This window comes from Symphodus melops, assembly GCF_947650265.1.
Source record: "Symphodus melops genome assembly, chromosome: 10".
In the NCBI taxonomy this organism is placed as follows: domain Eukaryota; kingdom Metazoa; phylum Chordata; class Actinopteri; order Labriformes; family Labridae; genus Symphodus; species Symphodus melops.
The window spans coordinates 7,060,438-7,082,163 of record NC_136700.1 but is presented as its reverse complement, the minus strand read 5'-3'; the positions used below and the strand labels follow the sequence as shown (position 1 = coordinate 7,082,163).

At 41.4% G+C, this 21,726-nt stretch overlaps 2 protein-coding genes across 3 annotated transcripts in view; both read left to right on the top strand.

Moving 5' to 3' along the window:
* Positions 1-20: 20 nt before the first annotated feature.
* snrpa (small nuclear ribonucleoprotein polypeptide A) lies at positions 21-2,359 on the top strand. Of its 2 annotated transcripts, none has more exons than XM_079353610.1 (7): positions 21-101; positions 362-442; positions 526-698; positions 843-1,013; positions 1,399-1,575; positions 1,679-1,767; positions 1,862-2,358. In XM_079353610.1, the coding sequence occupies exons 2-7, from the start codon at positions 370-372 to the stop codon at positions 2,019-2,021; spliced, it is 843 nt and encodes a 280-aa protein (XP_079209736.1). In that variant the 5' UTR covers positions 21-101; positions 362-369; the 3' UTR covers positions 2,022-2,358. The 2 variants fall into 2 exon arrangements, with proteins under 2 accessions (XP_079209736.1, XP_079209737.1); XM_079353611.1 differs by lacking the exon at positions 21-101 and adding an exon at positions 142-244 and having other exon boundaries at positions 1,862-2,359.
* A 3,645-nt stretch (positions 2,360-6,004) lies between these two features.
* LOC306830230 (uncharacterized protein) overlaps positions 6,005-21,726 on the top strand; it is a 41,518-nt gene continuing 25,796 nt past the window's right edge. Inside the window, exons 1-2 of the mRNA XM_079353587.1 lie at positions 6,005-6,705; positions 11,063-11,386. Of these exons, the coding sequence (XP_079209713.1) occupies positions 6,547-6,705; positions 11,063-11,386 (483 nt within the window). The 5' untranslated portion in view covers positions 6,005-6,546. The remainder of the gene's footprint in view (positions 6,706-11,062; positions 11,387-21,726) is intronic.

The following is a 21,726-nucleotide window of genomic DNA, read 5'->3' as shown; positions in this document are numbered from 1 at the left end:
AAAACAGAACATAATGTCACACCGGAAGCTGGTCTTGGTACATCTCGCGAGAACAACACACGGGGTTTGTGAGGACCCGGGTTTTCATTCATCATTCCACGGTGAGTATTTCTCCTAAGTCGTGCTGAATAGGCCTTTCGTATATGTATTTTAGTCGTGTTTTGAGGGATAGGATGGCTTAATAGCTTTATTTATTTATGTTGTGTCGACGAGGAGGCTCATTGAGGAGTTTTTAAAGCCTAAGGTTAGCTGTAGCTAGTAGTTAGCTTTTAGCTTTACATACATTCTCCACGCTGTTCACGTTTGTTTGCGTTTGACAACAAAGTGGTTTAAAATGACTAGTTTTCCTATTTCCTACCAGGTTAAAAGATGGCTACCACGGACGTACGGCTTAATCATACAATTTACATCAACAACCTGAACGAGAAAATAAAAAAAGATGGTACGTTATTATGCTTGGTTTGTTTTCAGCCTAAGACAGGATCCTGACCCATTACTTAACTTACTTTTTGTTTGTTTCTGCAGAGTTGAAAAAGTCTCTTTACGCCATCTTCTCACAGTTTGGACAAATTTTGGACATTTTGGTCGCTCGGAACCTGAAGATGAAGGGTCAGGCCTTTGTTATTTTCAAAGAGGTGAACAGCGCCTCCAATGCGCTCAGATCCATGCAGGGATTTCCTTTCTACGACAAGCCCATGGTAGGTTCATCACAATGAACACCAGATAATTGACAAACTTTCCCCGAGAATAATGTCTGCAAAGTATGGCGACAAACTCTGCTGAGCATAAACATATACGCCTATGAATTGTATGCTGGTGCTGAGTCCTGTGTGTCCTTGCAGCGTATACAGTATGCGAAGATGGACTCTGACATTATCGCCAAAATGAAGGGGACTTATGTGGAGCGGGACCGTAAAAAGGAGAAAAAGAAAATCAAAGGTCCAGAGTCGTCTGGGGTTAAGAAAGGTGCAGCTGGTGCTACTATGGTTGCTGGGGTTCCTGCAGCTATCCCTGTAAGTTTTGAAATCAGACTTTCTCTACTTAAAGTGAATAGGGAACCTGATTATTCACATTTAAACTGTGATGATTTCTCACTTACTTCATTTCATGTGTTCTCAGCCTGGATTTAAAAGCATTTAAAGAAATCACTTCATATAGACTTGAGGCATTTTGTATCACCTCATGTCTGAAGGGCTTTTTTTCCCTTAGCAAATGTGCAGTGGCCTTGGAAAGTAAAACAAGACTACGTAATTAATGCAGATTGACAGAAGTTTTGACGCTTAACTAAGAAAGCAAACGAAGAATTTCATCGGCTCAAACTGCTTTTAACTGACTCCTGTTTTATGTGAAACTGTTGGGCTGTTCTTTACTGTTATACATTTGGATGTCACTCTAAAGGGAATGCCGCCGATGAGCCAGGCTCCCCGTATGATGCACATGCCAGGACAGCCGCCCTACATGCCCCCTCCTGGCATGATGCCTCCTCCAGGTATGGCCCCTGGTCAGATGCCCCCTGGTGCAATGCCTCCAGGACAGATGATGCCAGGACAGATGCCTGGACAAATGCCCCAGCAGGTAGTTCAACTTCTGTTGCAACATGTCTTTTATTTTTCTGAAATGTAAACTTCAAATTTTGTCTTGTTTTTTTTTTTCTGACCTTGAGTTTTTGTCCACACAGGTCGCAGAAAATCCTCCCAATCATATCCTCTTCCTCACAAACCTGCCAGAAGAAACGAACGAGCTCATGTTGTCCATGCTCTTCAACCAGTCAGTACCCACCGCATGTCTGCACAAGATATCAAAGTGTTGGTTTCTCCTAGTTGTCATTGCTGAACCTGACTCTATTGTGGTGCGTTTACAGGTTCCCAGGGTTCAAGGAAGTGCGCCTGGTTCCAGGTCGTCACGATATCGCCTTTGTAGAGTTTGAGAATGAAGTGCAGGCGGGTGCTGCACGTGACGCTCTGCAAGGCTTTAAGATCACGCAAGCAAACGCCATGAAGATCTCATTCGCGAAGAAATAACACCTCTCACTACTCCTTTTTTTTGTAACTGGCACAGACACCCACAGGGGTGTTTTTTTTTTTTTTTTTTGCCTCTGGCCGGATTAAAACATTTTTTAACATCATAATTTTCTGATCAATACAGCATTGAGAGTTTTAATGTCTTCAGGATTTCATGTAAGTATAAACTCAACCAGCAGTTCTGTTTTTCTTCATTAAGGATTTTTTTTTCTCTGTTGAAATGTATAACTGTCTGTTCTAAAGCATTGCACCCAGAGTCTGCTCTGCCAGACACTGTACCTGGAGCTTCTTTTTTTAAATAATTAAAACTGTTTTACAATGCTCTGACTCCTTCTGTCATTGTCTGTTGCTGTAGCAGTGTAGAGTCAACAGACGGTGCTATAAATCTTCTTTCTTCCTCCTGTGACGTTGTGCATGGTGATGCACCACCATCAGGCTTTTGATGCATTCAAAACAGTAACTTCAGTTTTGATATTATAAATCTGGGAGTTCTACTGTCGAACATCAGAAGCAGAGTTTGGAAGAATATGTCGGAAAGGACGGGCTGTGCTGTCATGGCAACAAAAGGATCTGGTTGCACTCAACTACTGCTTGTTGAAGTGAAATTATTTCTAAACTTAATTGATGGAAAATTGGATAATTTGCCTCATGAAAAAAAATTTGATTTCAATCAGTCACATTGAATTGAATGTGTGCATGTGTTTTCTGAATCCAGAAAATAAAGTGGACTGCCTTTGTTCAGATCATGTGACTCCGGCTTCTACAGTAAACCAGTCATTTTGCTCTTAGAAGTAAAGAGAACATGCCTGAACCATTTCTTAAACTGGAGAGCAGAGCAAACACTTTCCTCAGTCATCATTGTATAATTGCTTGACTGAATCCGAATCCAATCTTTCAATCAGGAATTTATTAATTCAGCCGTGGCAACAAGCCTGCAGCACTGCAGCAGATGTTTGGAAATGTTGATTTCACTTTAATAGAAAACAATCTGTCTGTGCTTTCTTGCCGCTGGACCTCAAAATCTGAACCATGGTCTTTTGACATTAAAAAATCCTAAGCATGCACGGAAACAACGTAGCTCCTCTGACAGCTTAACCTGTGATGGAAGAAGTGCTTCTATGAATAAAATCCCCAATACTGCAGTGTAAACATGCTTATTCACATATATCAACAAATGAAGTATTGATTATGTAAGCAGACTGGCTATTGATAAATAACTATTTACTGAAGCATAACGATGTAAGCAGCTTTTCAGTATATCTATATATATATATAATATATATATATATATATATATATATTGAAGCTTATTGACCTTGTAACTGTTTTAGTTCATATACCCAACAAGTTTCTAACCTTATCTGCAAAGTGACCGTAATTTAAAGCTCTCAGATAAACGTAATAAGAGATAAATGTAAAGTCCTTATAGTAGTAGTACTCTGTGAGTAATAAGTGTTTAAACAAATTTAATGAGTGCAAATGTGTCCAGTATCTCCCATGTTTTCAACTGTCTCCACTTTGCCAATTAGCAAATGCCAACTGTGTGTTTTGCAGCAAATCCTCAAAGGCCCCTGGCAGCATTCACACACACTGTAGGTTTGTAGAGTAATTAGATGCCAGTGAAGAGCACCACCTCGTCTCAAAGGCTGGATTCATGAGTGTTTGGGTGGTTTTCTGTGTGAATTAGGCCTGAAAAGCTTTATTTAGACTCAGACTATCAACTGTACCCAGTGCACACAGGGGCCTCCCTGTTGTGGACTTAAACTGTGCCCTGAGTAATTGTCTTCAGGTCAACTCGGCAGTGTACACAGCGATGCACATTCTTCTGTAGATTCCCAAGCCTTTCCACACTCTCCTATTTTGCCTTGAGAAAGTGCTGACCTTAGCCACCAGGGCGCTTTGTGTGTGTATGTGTGTTGCATGCTGCTGGCAACTTGCCTGGTGCATTCCCATTCACCAACACAGTGATCTTTCATTTGAGGGATGGATTTGTAGGACTTTTCTGGTGGACTGAGTGGAGTTGTCTTAGATCAAAAATCACCTCTTAGATGATATTGTGTGGTGGTACAATCCTATCTGCATGCATGTACACACTTCTTTAAAAAGAGGATTATTCTGTGTATATAGGAGCTGTGGGTCTATTAGGGTCATAGCTCACTTGTAAATGCTGAGAATCTGCCTGAAACAGCTGCTGTAATTTTAAAAAAATCCATTAATATTCTGAGAATCACAAAATGTGGATAAATTCTGCTCCATAACTTAAGTCAGTATGGCATTCAGATAAAAGTGAGCATATGTAAATAGAGTATGTATTTCCCAACAGTATTTATATTAAATTAATAATACAACAACATTCGGGACAGAATTTGATACTTCAGTTTTTCAGCATTTTCAATGAAGGCTCTCAATCTGATAAAATAATCCTTTATTCATCTCGCTAATGGAGAAATTTTATCTGATTATGTGAAATGAAAGATTTTACAACTTTCAAGCTACTTTAAAAAGAGTCAGAGCTTTAATGAAATGTATGAGACAGTTCGCAATGATCATGTCAAGCATTTAATTTCTCATGTTAAGACTTGGTGAGATAATTGGAAGCGTTATTAATAAGTTATTTATGCTGTCAATGAGAACCCTGAAGCTTGAGACGTGTTGATGGAGCATGTGGGGAGAATCAAACCTGAAGCACATCACGAGCAGTGAGTGTTCTGCTCAAAAAGGCACACGTGGCCCTTAGATGGCGCCAAATACACAATAGGCTTTTACAAAACTTTCACTTAGGAAACGAACGAGACCCTCAAAGTGCAAGTATGTTGTCACTCCTCAGGTGATCCACTCACACTTTGGCATCTGACTTCACTAAGTGCACTGCCGTCTCTGCGTTTCCGGCTGGTTGGTTAGAATTCAGATCGTGTTTGGAGGTCAGTGACTCTTCTATGCAAATCACCCCTCTGCTCCTCAAGAGCCCTCTGTTTTGTTCCGGGGTCACTGCAGAGCACAGGGCCGCGGAAACACCAGCGGTTGTCAGGGAAGCTCTTGAGCAACACGCTCACGATAGAACAGAAAGGAGGAGGAGGAAGGCAGCATCTCATTAGATTTGCTCCATTGAAGAAGGTCTACATTGTGCCGAGGTCTTGGGTCCAAGAAGACGAGCACTGGGAGTAAGATGTGGAAAATATGCCATGTGACCAGTGCCAAAACTTAGAGGATGCCTATACACTAGCCTACAGTTCTCCCTTGTATTTATGCGCTCAGCCTGTTATTTGCAGCCTGCGGCATCATTAAGCAGCGGCATGTGCGCACATATACAGGCCAGCAGCTGTTGGAACAAGCTTAATCTTAAATGTAGGATTGACTCTTTCATTTCAGAAGAAGCAATGATGTGGGAAGGCGCGTCTGGGCACCTGCGCCACGTGTGCCAAACCCTAGCGCGTAGTATCTGATCACTTCAAAGAGAGCACACTTCCCAATCGGAGTCTTTTCTTACTGTGAATAACTTGAGAGTCATCATCCGTTGAACGAGCGGTATTTTAATTATGTCGGCCTATTGAGACTTTCCCATTCAGGGGCCACCCGAGCACGTGAAAAACCGAAAAGAAAAAAACAGTTAATTGGCGCTGCGGAGCTCTGAAGTAGAATGTGAACTGAAACTGGATGGAAGGAGAGGTGGAGGTGTAAAGAAAAAAAGGTGTAGATGTAGGCTAACAGAAGACCGAAAAGAGGAAACTGTAACTTGTTCAGGATAATTCCATTCCAGGCTTAGATGTGACATATTTAAAGAAAAAAAAAAGTTCGAGTAGTCAAGTGTGTAGAAAAGGAGCGAGTGATGGGAGTGTTACGCGCTGGGAACCGTCCGAACAAGAGCATACAGGCGGACATACCCTCCTCAGGACACACCCTCCATGCTCTCTCTCTCTCTCTCTCTTTCATTGTTTCCCACACTGACTCTGTCGCCGCTGGGCTTCATTTCGGGTTGACAAATGACCATTAAGCAGCTTCGATGAGAAGAGCGCACAGTGAAATCGTTACGCTGTGTAGATAGACGCAACTTTGGTGGCTTTAAATAGATGTGATACATATTTTGTTTTGCGTGCAGGAGAAGGAAGAAGAACGAGAAGAGAGAGTGCCAGCTAATTAGGAGGAGAGTTCAAGTCAACTGAGCCGGCAGATTGGACCTTTAAAGCCTCTTAACGCAGGTGGTGGGCGGAATACAGCGCGAGGCGAGTGTGTTTATGTGTTAGTGTGCATATGTCACTCCCAGTGAAAGTGGAAATACACTGGGCACGGCAGTGAGGGGGTGATCAGGTGTGTTTGTGAGAGTGTATGGGTGGATGTATGGGGGATAAATCCAGGCGAAGACCGAGGTAGCGATGAAGAGGCTCAGCGGGAGTTTCAGGGTTTAACACCGGAGAAGAAGAGGGGAGCTGGGAAGACGGGCGGAGGCAGGGCGCAAGAAGGAGGGGGCAGAAAGGGACACCAGCATCACCAAAGCGCACAAACGGGTCCCAAATCCCTTGACGCAGAGATGGAGAGCACGAGAGCGCACGGGAAAACTCGACTTGATACCAGAAACAGGAGGGGAAAGATCATCGGATCACTGGCCATGATGAGTGAACCACCCAGAGGACACCTCCACCTGCGGCGTGTTGTGATTTTTCTTCTCGCGCTCACGATACAACCGCAGGTAAGCCGCTGATTAAGTGCTATTTCAGGGTCTTAAACCCCCGAAGCTGACTTTAAATGGGGTTTCGCCTATTTTTCTTTTCACAGCTGTGTGCAAACAGTCAGCGGAGTCTCCTCTCTCTCTCTCACATAGACACCCTACTGTCCAATCCCTCTTTGTGCTGCCCTCATTCTGCTTCTCCATGGCGCTGTGCCCACCTGTTGTTTCACCCTGCTGTGTCTGCCAGCCCACACAACACAGAACTATAGTAATTCTAATACAGACGCCAATATTAGTGTAAAAACATAGTACCATGAGAATGTTTAAGCAAAATCTAATTTCCTAGCCTTGTGAGGAAGTGACTATTTATTATTCCACTGCTTGTATACCAAACAAAGAGTGTAATGAGGCTAGCAGACAAAAACAAGCGTAGCTCAGTCAAAGCTTAAAGCTGCTGTGGAAGATTTGTTTTTGTGTTATAGAAGGACTAGAATAGCTTGTTCACTGAATTAATGGACAATCAGGAATATACTTGTCACACCCTCAGCTTCCTCTCCTTACCAGTAAGCATGGATGCATCTGCATCTCTGTCTTGGAAGGTTTTCCTGCTGCTGCTTGGCCACTTTCTGACACTTTTTAATCATTCTTTAAGAGATTCCTTTGTGTTTAATATGGGCTTGTAAATGACAGGATGGCTCAGTAGGGCCCTGCAAGAACTTGTAAGACTGATTCTGACTCATTATTTTTCGCATCATGGGGATTTCTGCTGAAAAATAATGGCCATGAAGCTGCAAAAATAAAAATGTTCTCCGTCTGAGCTGTCAGACAACACTGCCGATGATGCCTGTGATCTGTGACAGGACCCAGCAGTAGCACGAACAGGCCCTGAACCCTGAGCTCACATCCAGCATGTGTTTCCTGGGTGTGTGTGGAGCCCGGGGCCACAGCAGAATAAACTCCGGGGCGTGTGAATGTTGAACGTTCAGCCAGCTCTGTGTGTCTCTCGCTGCACCTCTGCAAGCCCTGCACAGCTGAGCAGCAACACACTCCACTCCCTCCGTGCTCTGACTTCACTGCAGTGTGAAACACACACGCTGGATCCTCTGCTGCTGTTGAGGATGATGATTATTAATGCAGGGGACAAGGAAGCATGAAGATCCAGAAATGCACAGAGAGAGAGAGAGAGAGAGAGAGAGAGAGAGAGAGAGAGAGAGAGAGAGAGAATGACGAGAAGCTTATTGACTAAATTATTTCTGTAGTGCAGCAGCACAAAATGAGACTGTGAGACTCACTTGAGACACAAAAACATTCACTCATAATTGTTGATTATCGCCCTTTGATTATCTTTGTAAAAGCTGACAAATGTTTTAAGCACTACAAGCAAAAAGGCAATAATATCTTTGATAGTTAGGCTTAATTAATTAGAAACTCTCAATAGTCTTTTTGATTGTGCAGCGCTTTTTTTATTTGCATTATTTAATGTTGAAAGACACACACCTGTGACATAAGAGTTTCATTCCAGTTTAGTCAGTTTGCTTTTGCACAATTTGACTGTTGTTGAGCAAAAATGCAGTAAAGCTTACCGAAATAAATTTGTTTTTGAGTAAAATGTGTGCTTTAAAATTGTGATTTAATGGCTCATTGTTTAGGCCTTGGTGCTTGTTTAAACTACCAGTAAAAGTTTCGCCTGCTTTACATAGATACAGCTCAGTTGCTGAACCATGTCTAGAAGTCTTCAGATAGAGAGGATTTGTTTGATCCAACCTGAGTTTAGGTCTAAGTGATCCTTTTAACCACCGTAGCTCTGCAAAGCTGGTCTCCCTGTGTGTGTGTGTGTGTGTGTGTGTGTGTGTGTGTGTGTGTGTGTCTGTCTGTCTGTCTCCCTCCCTCGCTCGCTCTCTCTCTCTCTCTCTCTCTCACTCTCTCTCTCTACCTCTCTCTCTCTCTCTCTACCTCTCTCTCTCTACCTCTCTCTCTCTACCTCTCTACCTCTCTCTCTCTCTCTCTCTCTCTCTCTCTCTCTCTACCTCTCTACCTCTCTCTCTCTCTCTCTCTCTCTCTCTCTCTCTCTACCTCTCTACCTCTCTCTCTCTCTCTCTCTCTCTCTCTCTCTCTCTCTCTCTCTCCCTCTCTCTGGTTGGACTGGGCGCTGAAACGCTGGTATGTCGGGAATGATTTGGGCAGCGAGATGAGGAGAGGAAGAAAGGAGGATGTAGAGTGATGAGGGCCACTGTATCTCCACAAACCTTTTGATGTAGTCGAATTAAACCCCCTCCTCTCCACCCCTCCATCCCGCTGACCCCTCCCACCTCACCCCCTCACCCTCTCTCAGGCTGGGACAGGGGCAAGAGAGGGACACGCAGATAAACACAAAGGAGCGACTCAGATTGTCGACATTAGACACATCAGAGCTTGTTGGTTTCTGGTGATTTCTGTCCATGATCTTTACACCACTTTGGGGAATCATGAGGCTGATTCTGGGTCTAATGTGCGATCATTAAGTCCAGTATAGAGCAAAAAAAAGAGCTACAATTATTCAGATTTCTTTATCAGCTGAGGTTTAATGGCTAACTGAGGTAAAAGTGAAGGTTTTTTTTGTGTTTTTTGAAGCCAGTCATTATTTCCTCTGCTACGGTGACACACATACATGCACGCACATACCTGACCCTGGTGCTCCGAGACTCTCAGGGGGTCTTGTTAACTCTACAGTGTGTGTGTGTGTGTGTGTGTGTGTGTGTGTGGGAAGGGATGTGTGTGTCTGTGTGTCTGTGTGTCTCCTCCGCCCATCTTTAAACAGGGAAGGAACACAAAAGAAAAGAAAGGGAGGAAGATGAAAAGGAGAACAGAAAAGAGCTGATGGCCACAGAAAGAAATGACAGGAGTGATACAGCTTGTTCTCAGACAGAGAAAATAGAAGGGAGGGGGAAGAGGAGGAAGAGTGTGAGCAGGTTCTCAGTGTTATCGTCCCCAGGGAGGAGAGAGTGAGAAATAAGACAGGAGTGGTGACACATCGGAAGAGGAAAGAAAGAAAGAAAGACAAGCAAGTGAAGAGATAAATAGTATTAAATGGCAGCAGTTGGGGGGGTATTTTTCCATGATTTAGGTGGAAAACTGTGGGAATTGAAGTTTCTGTTTGAGATCTGTTGTGTGGTAACAAACTGATAAACAGATGATGTCGAGGCGACAGCCAGGCTGCTGAAGATTCCCTGGAGTTACATTTCAGGAAACATGATCGTCCACTCTCAAACTTTCTTGAATGTGTTTGATTACCCTTTATGACTAGAAACCAAATATCACCCAGAGTTTACTATTTGCATAGTCAAGATATTTTTTAATGCTAAAATCCTTATCTGTCGTACTGTACCGCAGTATACTGTGATGCAAAGGTGGTCACTAATATATAAAGAACATTTATTTGTTTATCACATTCTCTGTGTCTCACACAACCAACCTTGCTTAATTGTATCTTTTGAAAAGTGGCACAAATGTAGCCAAACCAGTACAGAGGAGGTTTTGATTATCTCTGCATAAATGCAAACAATCTGCATGGAGACTAAAATGGAAAAAATACAATCTGAGATGAAGTAATGCTGGACCCCTTGTCCTTCATCTGAAAATGATTTTGCTCAAGATGAAGTCTTTTTTACTGATTTTTGCATGCAAGGTCAACTACAATCTGTTATAACACATCTCTCTTATTGTCTACTTAATTTTCATTATACAATTTGCTTGTTGTCCAGTTAGTAAAGGAAAATGCTTTATTCAAGGTCCTTTTTAGCTGCCCGCTGGCTATATGGGAACCCCTGGAAAGTTGGCCCTTGCATCCTGGAGCTATATCCTCATGATTCTGAGATTGAGGCTTTGGTGACGGAAATTGGATGTAGTTTGGTTGTGCAAAATGCCGCTTTAATTGCAGTGGTGATCAATGACAGTATTTATGCTGATCAATGCCTCTTTTTAAATTGAACATTCAATAGAAAGGTTTAGATGGCCGTACCAAGTGATTTGGGGGATTTTGTGCTGAAGGGTGCAAATGTTCATCCAAGTTGAAGCAAGAAAGCTCTTCAGGGTACATCCAAAAGTTTAGCATTATAATTTAATTTTTTCTTTCCTCTGTCTTTCTACATTTTGGTCTTTATTTTCATGCTTAACCATTATCAAATGTTTTTTTTCTATAAAGAAAAACAAATATATCTCTCCTCTTTAAAAAAAACCCAACAATCTGCGACCGTCTAATTTAGCTACAATGTCTCTGATCTGTGAACTGTGCAGTGAACTTTTACATGCTGTTGCATGTATTTTTTAGGCCCTTAGTTTGTTTAATATAGTGACGAGAATAATGTAAGTCTGTCCCTCCCTCCCCTCTCTCTGGACTCAGGTTGTGTGTGCTGTCGGGATGTTCGAGCTTCAGATCCGCCACTTTCGAAACCCACACGGACTCCTGCAGACCGGAGACTGCTGCGACCTTTCTGCAATCGGGGGGCAGCGCTGCTCTGCCAGGGACCAATGTGACACTTTCTTCCAAGCCTGTCTGAAGGAGTACCAGGCCCGGGTCGCCCCAACTGGAGCCTGCACCTTTGGGTCGGGCAGCACAGGGATCCTGGGTGGAAACTCCCAGGCACTCCACCACCGAGGACACGAAGGAGGAGGAGAGGATGAGACTAATGGACACATTGTCATTCCCTTCAAGTACGCTTGGCCAGTAAGTACAGGGGGCAGTGCTGGTTATCAGTATGGTTACCAAGGGAACAGGCAAAGCTTCAAGTACAACAATACACTCAAACTGAGGCTAGAGTGGAATAACAATGACACTCAGAGTTCATGCTACTATGCTTTTAGACCTCTCTGTGTGTGGGTGGAAATAGTCCTTCAATAACCCAAACTAAGCACAAACTGGATCAGCAAACTGATGACCAGAAGACCTTTTTTGTATATATAAGATATTTTACTTGAGGGATGTGAGTGCCTCATATTGGTCTTTTAAAAAGCCAATTTTATTTAAAACCATTACTCCTAATAAGGGAAAGGCAGAAGAGCCAAACATCACGTGTAATGAGTTTGGATATTGTTTCTGTAGTTTGGATAGGAGATCCAAAACTTTATGAACTGTGTAAACTGATAAATAAAAACAAATTAGCGGGCCTGCGCAACGCTAAATATAAAAATAATACATTCGTTTTATACAACGCTTTTCTAAATACCCAAAGACGCTTTGACAGAACATGGTCAAAATGATTATGCAGACATTAGCATGCTATTGGCAGTCAGCTGCAATGTTCTGTCTTTGTCTCGTAAAATCGTGAGCTTTGTGTTTTGAGTTTATTTAGCAAATACTGGTACAATGAACACACTATGAGTTAGGTTATCAATTTGTCGAATGTTTAGCCTGCATTTAGTCACATTAGCATGCTGTTGTTAGCACCAAAGGGCAAATGTCAGCATGCTTAGTATATGGTTAACAAATACTTGTTTGCGTGATAGCATGCTCCTGGCAGTTGGCAAGCTATTGCATGTGATTCAGGTTTTAAACTCCTTGAGAGGAGCAACACGTTGCTTTGTAAGGGGAGGCTTGTGCTGCAGTGGTTAGCAAGGTCCTGGATTTGAGTCCAGAGGTACATTGGGGTACTCCTGATTCCACTACTGACCAATGACTAGATATTGGGTAACTTGGATGCATGTGAGTGAATTGTGAACCTTGATTGGCAGCCTTTTGTTTGACTGGCGAACATGCGGGGTGTACTCTGAAGTAGGTAATGAATGAATACTCAATCCAATAATAACTCATGTTCACAATGAGGCAACAATCAAGGGAACAAAAGCAGTCTTAACTTTTATTTTAAGATCTCACGCAAGCAATAAAGGTTATGATTATGCAACTGTTTGCTTTACCACCTTAGCTAAACATCCCATGATGTGATTACAGATGATCAAAGAGACTTTTTATTGCTGTGCGCCTATTCCATGATTACACTGTCTTGTTTCTTATCCATTTATCTCGTCAGAGTCACACTTTCTTCCTCTGCATTTTGCCTGTCCTTTTTCTCTTTCTCCATCAATCCTTTCCTCTTTTCCCATTCACACATACACATTTTTGGTCATACTGCTGCTTTCTTCGAGCATATCGAACATTCTGCCTCAAACATCACGCTGCTTTCTTCTCTATCTCTGTCCTCATTAAAGAGCAGACCAATGAATCTACTCTTAGCACAGCAGTTGGTGAGTGAGGCCAAGAAAGAGATATTGATTACTTATTCAATCCTCCTTTCGCCTCTGTCCTCCCCTACCTATATCTCTACATCTATTCCCTCTACTGAAACTTGCTAAAAACTAACACAACATTAGTTGTGGATACTTTCATTGCTTTGAAAAAGAATAGGCCTCTTTAGATGCTCTCAGACCTTTTATTAAACACATGTTTTGATAAGTTACTGTGGTTAAATCTAACATTTTTTGGACATTATTTGAACCATTTTTTTAATGGCAGCTCGTATTTTTGAAATAGAAAAAACCTCTGCATATCCAGTTCAGAAGACAGGTGTATAGATGAGCACTGTGTCCATTAAAAAACAAAAAGGTAAACTCAGGCACACAGTCTTACTTGCAAACAAACATTTATAGGCAATGTTTCGGTACTAGACCTTCATCTGGCATACTGTCTGTTGATATCGGCAGGGTATCTTAGAAAGCAGGTGTCTGTGGCCTGCAACCAAGCAAGCTACAGCTGTATACGTGTAATCTCTGATTTTCAGTCATTTGCCATACCTCCATCACTATAGCCATACATCTCTACATTATACATTTATGCTGATTTTGTGTGTAACCTTCTTTTTTCAAACTTGGCAAGGAAAGATTTTTTCTGAGGATTGCAGAGGTTTTGTTTGTTTCATAGTTTCAGTGAAAGAAATCCTCCGGCAGCCTTTCTTTCTCTCTTTGAATACTCACAACAAGGTTTATCTATAATGAAAGTATTCCAGAAATTCCATCAAAAAGGCCTCATTATATTGTGTGTTCTTGATATGACATAAAACCCAGATGGCATTTCATAAACACAAACACCCACACACCTAATACATCAACTCTGAAAAATGTAACACACAGCTGGCTTAGGTTTCTTCTTTGTGACTAGTATCAGCCCATTAACCTGTGAGACTCTCTGTCCCAGAACCAATTATTGTCCCATATCTGTATAGAGTACTTTCATGTGTGTGTCACACTTTCCATGATTATTTCCCTGCTTCTCCTGTTCATTTTGGTAGGTGTGTGATTGGCAGGTACCTGTGTGAGAAAGTTTCCTGTCAGAAAGCCTACCTGGATCAGTTTCAGGGCTGGGCCGTGGGGCATGCAAAGGCTGGACTGCAGGGACAGAGACAGAGAGAGCGAGCGAGCGAGAGAGAGAGAGAGGACACACTAGAGTAAGCGCCAGTGCATCTCAGGCTGAAAGACCTGCTTTATCTGGCCATCTCTGAAGTGGAGGAGGGAGGATGAGGAGGGGGGAGGGGCAGAGAGAGAGAGGGAGGGAGGGAGAGAGTGATCCCCTGCCCCAGGTGAGGGGATGAACAGGTGAGCGGAGTCATTATGAGGGAAAGGTGAGCTCTCGCTCTCTGTCCCCTGCCCTCCCTTACGTGTTCAGTCATTCTTTCTCTTTTTCTCCCACTAATCTCTTCAGGGAAATGTGTGCGTGAGAAGTTTGCTGTGTGTGTTGGTGTATGTGTGAGTCTGTATTTGCTTAGGAATACAAGCCTTGATGTTATTCTTTGTGTTGTGTTTGTTTTGTGTATAATGTCATCATGATTACTTGAATTTTACATCCCTGTGAGGCTGCTGTAAAGCTATGTGTTGTGATTTCTCCGGCTATAGCGCCATGTGTTTGTATTTTTACCAGACAGTTATTGTAATCTGGATCAGTTTCTGTTATTGTTGTGTAGTTTTGAAAGCCGAGTTTTGAGTTCAAACATAAAAAAAGATCCAGCACCCTAATACAGGGGGGATTAGCGGCTAAAGGAGAGCTGATTTAATTATAATGAACATTACCAGACAATAGTGTTGATATTGTTTATGAAGCCGTCATATTTATTAATGGATGATGACTCACATCACTGTTTAAAAATCCTTGGTATTATGTTCTACCATAAATGGAAAAAAGACAAATGTAGTAAACAGAAAATAATGCATTTTATTTTTTAAATGTTTACATTTCTAAATTATTTTTGTTTGGCCTCTCATGGACATCTTCCTAATGGATTAGCTTATCTACACTAGTGATACCAATGAGGCTTGTGATCACACAGAGAAATCTGTTTTTTTGTTGAAACATCAAAACTACAACTACTAATGTGCTGGTTTGATATGTTGTGTTATAACCTTATTTTCTTTCTGCACTTTAGAGTAAAATAAGAAGATGGGCTATCATCCGTTCGTATGAAGCTTGCTACTAGCCGTAATTAGAGCTTTTTTTTTTTGCTTTTGCCAGGAGCAAGAAGCTAGCCAACTTCTGACCAACGCTTAAAGATATAGCTTCACCATTCTATCTCAACAAGGTTGAAATAATTTCAGAGGATATATATGTTTAAAAATAAGTTCTTCAAAGGCTGATGAAGTTTATTTGTTTACAACAATCTGTATAAGTCATGTTTTGCACATCTGTATGTCGAGGTAAGGGAGAGCTAAGGGATTTCAATATTTTGTCAGTAGCCTATATTTTCTGACTTTTGAAATAGCTTGGTTCCAGTAACCCTTGCCACCCTAAAGCTAAGCTTTGGAATGTAGAAGATGCAATACCATGTCACTGCTTCTCTCCAAGTCAGGTTTTCAATGTCAAATTTTGATTTTGCTTCAGTGATCAGCAATCTCACAGATCGTCTGAGGGACATGGCTTCCTTTTAACCCTGGTAGTGGTATCACAGACACTCAGTGGTCTGGGATGTTTTAGCTGCGGCGCCTCCGCAGAGATGGGAAAAGTTCAAAGACTTCATAACTGCGAGGTCATTTGTTCAAGGAATCTTTCTGCTGGTGGTTTCACTGTTGATTCTTTTTGGATGTCGGAGGAAAATTGAGTGAACTGCCAAGAAAGAGCTTGCTCTGTTTGTGCCTGACCAATCTGTTAATCTGACAGAAGTGGGAACGAGTCCGTAAACAAATGAGATGGTTGATGTACGAATATTAGTATAAGATGCTAGATATAAGTCAAGCGAGTTGACCACAGTACAAAACTAATGACCAGGTAGTGACAGCATGCAGAGAGTGCTTATTTCCCATAGCTGCTGTGTATAACTGGTTACCAGACATTGTAGGAAGATAAAGTTATGTTTTCTGACCTTTTGACATCTTGAGGTGGTTAATCATGCTCTGCTGTCTTTTGTTAAATCAATCTGTGACAAATGACAATATGGTAGTTGCTATAGAAATATTTTGAACGCAAGTGAATGGAGTGAAGTCCCCACTGTTTATTATCCTCATGTCAAATGTTTACTTATTCATGGTCATGTTCGCTGCCAGAGGCCATCACTGACTGATCTGGGAAAGACTCGCATATGGAGCTGATAGTGTGTGAACAGACACAGTATGTGCACCAACTTTCTTCCGGTTGGCTTGTCTCTTCTCATTCCTGGTGACTGTCTCTCTTTTGTTTGCATATATGACTGTCATATATTTGTATATCAATCAATCAATCAATCAATCTTTATTTATATAGCGTCAATTCATAAAAGGCGTTATCTCGAAGACACTTTACAAAAGCAGGTAAAGGACCTTACTGTTTGTCTGTTAACATTAACAAAAGAGCAGGTAACAAGACCATGCTCATTGTTATGTTTACAAAAAGCAGGTAAAGGACCTTACTTATGACTATATTACAAGAGCCCAGCTTAATCCGTCATAGCGTGGCAAGAAAAAACTTTCTTTTAACAGGCAGAAATCTTCAGCAGACCCGGGCTCATGACGGAACAGCCATCTGCTAATCTGTGCTGGGCTTGAAAATGGGATGGGGGAGATGGGACAAGATGCAGAAAGAAGAATAGGATGGTATAAGACTATCGCAAGCTGAGCCAGATGCCAAATCATACATCGTGTACAGATCATGAAAGTGATTAATACAGTCAGTAGATATTAAATGTGTATTGTGTTTGGTATCCATCAGCTTAAAGGAGCATGAGCAAAAGTACCCTGCTTCCAATTTCTAAAATATTAGTGTAAGTGCATCATACTGTTATATAGTGCTGCCTATATTAAGGCAGTTATTGAGAGTGTAAACTACATTTTTACTTCTGCTGGTGAGGTACTCAGGTTTTAGCTTGTGTTAAGATACTAAAACATATTCTGTATTAAACACAACATTACAAACTCCACTTAAAGCTGCTCCATACTGTTATAGCAGTGACTTAGCTGCTGAACATAGCAGAATATGATGAATATGACTCTACAGGGACCAAAACTAGAGCTAAGAGAAAGAAAATTTTGGACTTAGATTCATCAGATTAGGAGTGACACAACTCTACATGAAAGATAATGTTGCTCCCGTTGTATTTAACTGAAGAGAAGCAGATTATTTTGGCTTTTTTTTTAAAGTTCATTCTGTAACACTGTCGTATTGTATAAAATGTCAATAGGAAAAAATGAAATCATTCAAAGTGACTTTTTCTTTGCAGTAAAAAAAAAACAACAAAAAAATAACAAATGGATAAACTCAAGAGTCACTTGTAGTTTTGTTTAAAAACTTGAACCTTCAACTATTTTTCTCCAAATTGTCGACTATCCAATAAAGGTGGGACTGCTAACTCATTCCTCCGAACAACATCAAAACTGGGTTTTTCAACTTATAATTCAACCAATAATGGAGGATCTAGAAATAAGCTTTTTTCGAAAATGTGGGCAGCTCAGTCATTGTAAAGTTTTAGAAAAGTCCTATTTTTTATTTAGTTTCTCAGCAACATGTTTTATGCTCTCATCACCACAAATTACATTCATTTCACTTGTATTGTTTTGTGTTGGTATCCGCCATGGTAGAGGTCGATAGCCTCCAACGTGAATAGAGAAGAAAAAGGGATGCCATTCAATAATGTAGTTAATAAGAATGCATATAGGTAAACAAAGCCCTTCCTGAACAGAGAAAGCCTTTTCAAGTGGCTTTTATTCTTTTCAGGGCAACAAGTTCAACATGCAAAGTGTGGCTGGCATGCAAATCTGTTCCGGCGTAGCTGCTGTAGTCTTCACATGCGTCTCAGTTTTATCTACTGTTATTCTGTCTTACAGAAGGCATTATGAATATATGCTGTATATATAAGTATATATATCAGTATATAGAGATGTAGGTTGAGTCAATTTTAATTACTTTGTACGTTACATAGTTTAGTCTCAAGTAATGTAGTTGTACCTCAAAATTGCACATTAAGTTCATGTTAAAGCTAATTTTACCCCTGAAAGTATCCATGGGTCTCTCTGCCATTGTAAAGGACGCGCACGCACACACGCACGCACGCACGGACGCACGCACGCACGCACGCACGCACGCACACACACACACACACACACACACACACACACACACACACACACACACACACACACACACACACACACACACACACACACACGCAATCTCTCACACACATTGCCTTGTAACTGATGCATTCCTGCTGTGTGGGAGCCGAAACAGGGGGCAGTTAGTGAAGGGAAACTAAGGAGAGCAGCATAGTCGGAGCTTTCTTTCTCTCCTGAGTCTCTCTTTCACCCTTTCTCTTCCCGCCGTTTGTGCCCTCCTCTCTTTTGTCCCCTAATTGACTCACCTACACAGCCCTGCATACCTGCGTGTACGCTGATACTGTTGTAACGTTTGTTCACGCAGACCTGCAGGCTTGTACATAGACACACACACACACACACACACACACACACACACAAAATTTACTTTTGATAACCTTCCTTCCTACAGACACATGACATAAACACACAAAAACGCTGAGAAAATTAATACCAGCAGGATCTGGAGCTTGTGTTTATAGGGATAAGTTAATAACCTGGGGGGTAAACGTCTCAAGGGAAGCTTGTTTTAATGATTTCATTTGTGTGCAAATTGGATTTAAAAGTGGGAGTCATTTTATTAGAATGGAAAAGAGGTAACAAAAGCTTAATTAACATGATCACTGTGAAAATTAAGTCAGCGGATGTCATTGTGTTTCATTGAACGCAGGTAAATAATCGTTAAGACAAACACACAAGTGTGATTAGAGCAAATTGTTTCCTTTTTGCTGCCATCAATATCCTCCTCTTCTTGTCATCTCACCTCGCCATCCTTCCTAAGAGTGTCTTTCCAGTCATCTCTCTCTCTCCCTATCACACACACACACCCTCTCTCTCTCTCTCTCTCTCTCTCTCTCGCTCTCTCTCTCTCTCTCTCTCTCTCTCTTTCTCTCTCTCTCTCTCTCGTTTAAATCAGTCATTGTAAACCTTTTGTTCTCTGTGTGACTGCCCTTCAGTCATGTCGTGTCCCTCTGGATCACACAGAGAAGGCAGAGTTACAGTACAGTTGATCATAAATCCTCCCTCTCCTCTCTGTGGTTTCTTGTGTTGCCAAAGCTCAACGGGAGCAACCACAAACATTTTGAGTCATCACATTGAGAAACATCTTATGTTTATGATGCGAACTGTCCCATGATGCTTCTCCAGCTCTCGTCTCTCTGATTTCAGACATGAATCGATAGTCAATCTAACATGCAGTACATAAAAACAGCTATCACTGTGTAATCCACCCATTGATCAAGTGATCCATTGATATATCTATCCATCCATCCAACTACGAACCAAAACTACTTAAGCTCTCAGATAAAGTCACAAGAAGAAGCATGAAAATAAAATACACAAGCAGAGGGTAAACACTTAATATTTGTACTCTTGTACAGTCTTAACGTTGATGTACTCAGTAACAGTCCACCACTTGTGTAGTGGAGTCGTGTTACAGCATCTTTCCATTGTTGTTCAGTTGTCATTGTCCTTGTTATTCAGCATTCTCTCCAATTTATCACAGACCAATTAAAGACCTACATGTCATGCTGTGTTGGCATCTATGAAAAGGTCATACGATACAACAACATACATGAGGTTTGTCACACACATGAAGTGGTGTGACTTCAAGAACAGATCTCCTAAGAAGATATTTCCAGAAGTCTGAAGTTTTAAGATGATTTATTAAATATAAGCATTTGTTTTTGTTGAAAATGACTGTTTATTCCTTTATTTTTAGGGACAATTTAGTGTCATAACTTAAGTAATCTGAAAACACAAAGTTTTAACCGATATTACTCTGTGTAGACACATACCACCCCCAGACTTGTTCATATTGCCTCTCTCTGAAAGTGCAATTGTGGATGTGAAACGACTAGACAAGGTAATTTCCTGCGGAAGTCAGTCACATGAGGAAGGGGGGAGTCTAAGGGAACAAGGGCGGTCCGTCTGGGTTGTGATGGGGGATGGGGGGGGATGGGGGGGTAGAAACTGCAAGGAAACGTTGACATTGATGTCAGCACTGTGGAGGCGAGAGTGAGGGAAGTAAGAGTCAGGAGATGATCTCAGCATGAAGCCCACAGGTGATTTCGGTGGGAGGCTGAGAGAACAGAAGCAGCAGGGTAAGGGAGGGAGAGCCGACAATGGGGGAGGGGGGTGGGGGGGGGGCAGGATGGAGATAGGGCAGGGCGACATGGAGGATGAGGGCCTGTCATGTCAAGAGGCCTCTGTTGTTTGAAGTGGCTGCATAGTTTAGTTTAAGCCAATTAAACCTGCAGGAATTTAACAGAGGGCGAGGAGAGGGACAGACAGTATATGGTGGACTCCGAGTTCCTTTTCTTGAATATTTCCACAATGTGCTTCTTTTACTTCTTCACAACTTTCCAAAAGTAATTATTTGACTCCACTTCATTTATATGACACCTAAACTGATGTTACAGATTAGAATATTAAATCGTTATGTTATGGAACATATGAAGCAAAGTGTACTCAGGCCTCTTTAAGAGTGACACAAACAAACCAGATCATCAGCATCAACATCAGTTATTTTCATAAATTCTGTCATCACTGCAGTGGGGTTGGTGTCACATGAAGATGAAGAGTGTAACACCACCTGCTTAAACAGCAGCCTTTTCAATATTTTCCCAGTGATGATTGACAGTGGGTGATACTTTGATTGTAAAAAGTTTTTCCAACATAAAACACTTTGTCCACAGGGGGCGCCAAAATCACCACAAACCAGAATTTTTACAGCGGAGCTTCAAAGATCAAGCTTTAATTCACAACCATTGAAGCTTATGACCTCCTATAAAATGTATCCAATAGGAGTCCCTTATCATGTTAATCAGTTTTTCAGCAGGTCCAGTCTATTTCTTTTTAAAATGCTCTATCCCCTATCGAAGTTCTTGAACTTTACCAACCTTCAGATCAACACATTGAAGTATTTACTTATCTGGCCTCAGGCAGCACAACATCATGTCATTGTTTTTGGGAAAGAGAACAATGTGGTTACGTTTAGGGAACGATCACAGATTGGGTTAAATAAGTACTTTTTCAAGACAAGGGGACTGTCGTCACCAACAGCTTTGATGGCCTTAAACTGTTCAAGACGCAATTATTTATTTCCTTCATTAGGTATTTCACAAAAATAGAAAAACTACATAAAAGCAAAGAAAAAATTGTTATTATTGATTATTATTGCTGTATTTTTAATTATAGCTTCCTGGCAAACAACTACTGCACTCCTACTTGTCTGTGAAATCAGCTGTGCTATATTATACAAATTTATGCAAACTATTCCCCTTGTACCAAGTTTTTTTTTTTTTTTTTACCAATAAAGAAAGTAGCTATAGAGACCTGAAGTGTTTTTAACTAGACCGCAAACGTGTATTTCTGCTTTTCTGCCGTCAAAATGAGCATTTATGGGCTTTACTCTGGATTTTTTGGCTTTTGCAGCCAGACTCAAATGGTCACCAGATGAATTACAATTCTATGCTGTTTCCAGGTGGCTTAATTTTTCTCCAGAGGTTTCTGCTTCAGTTGAACTTT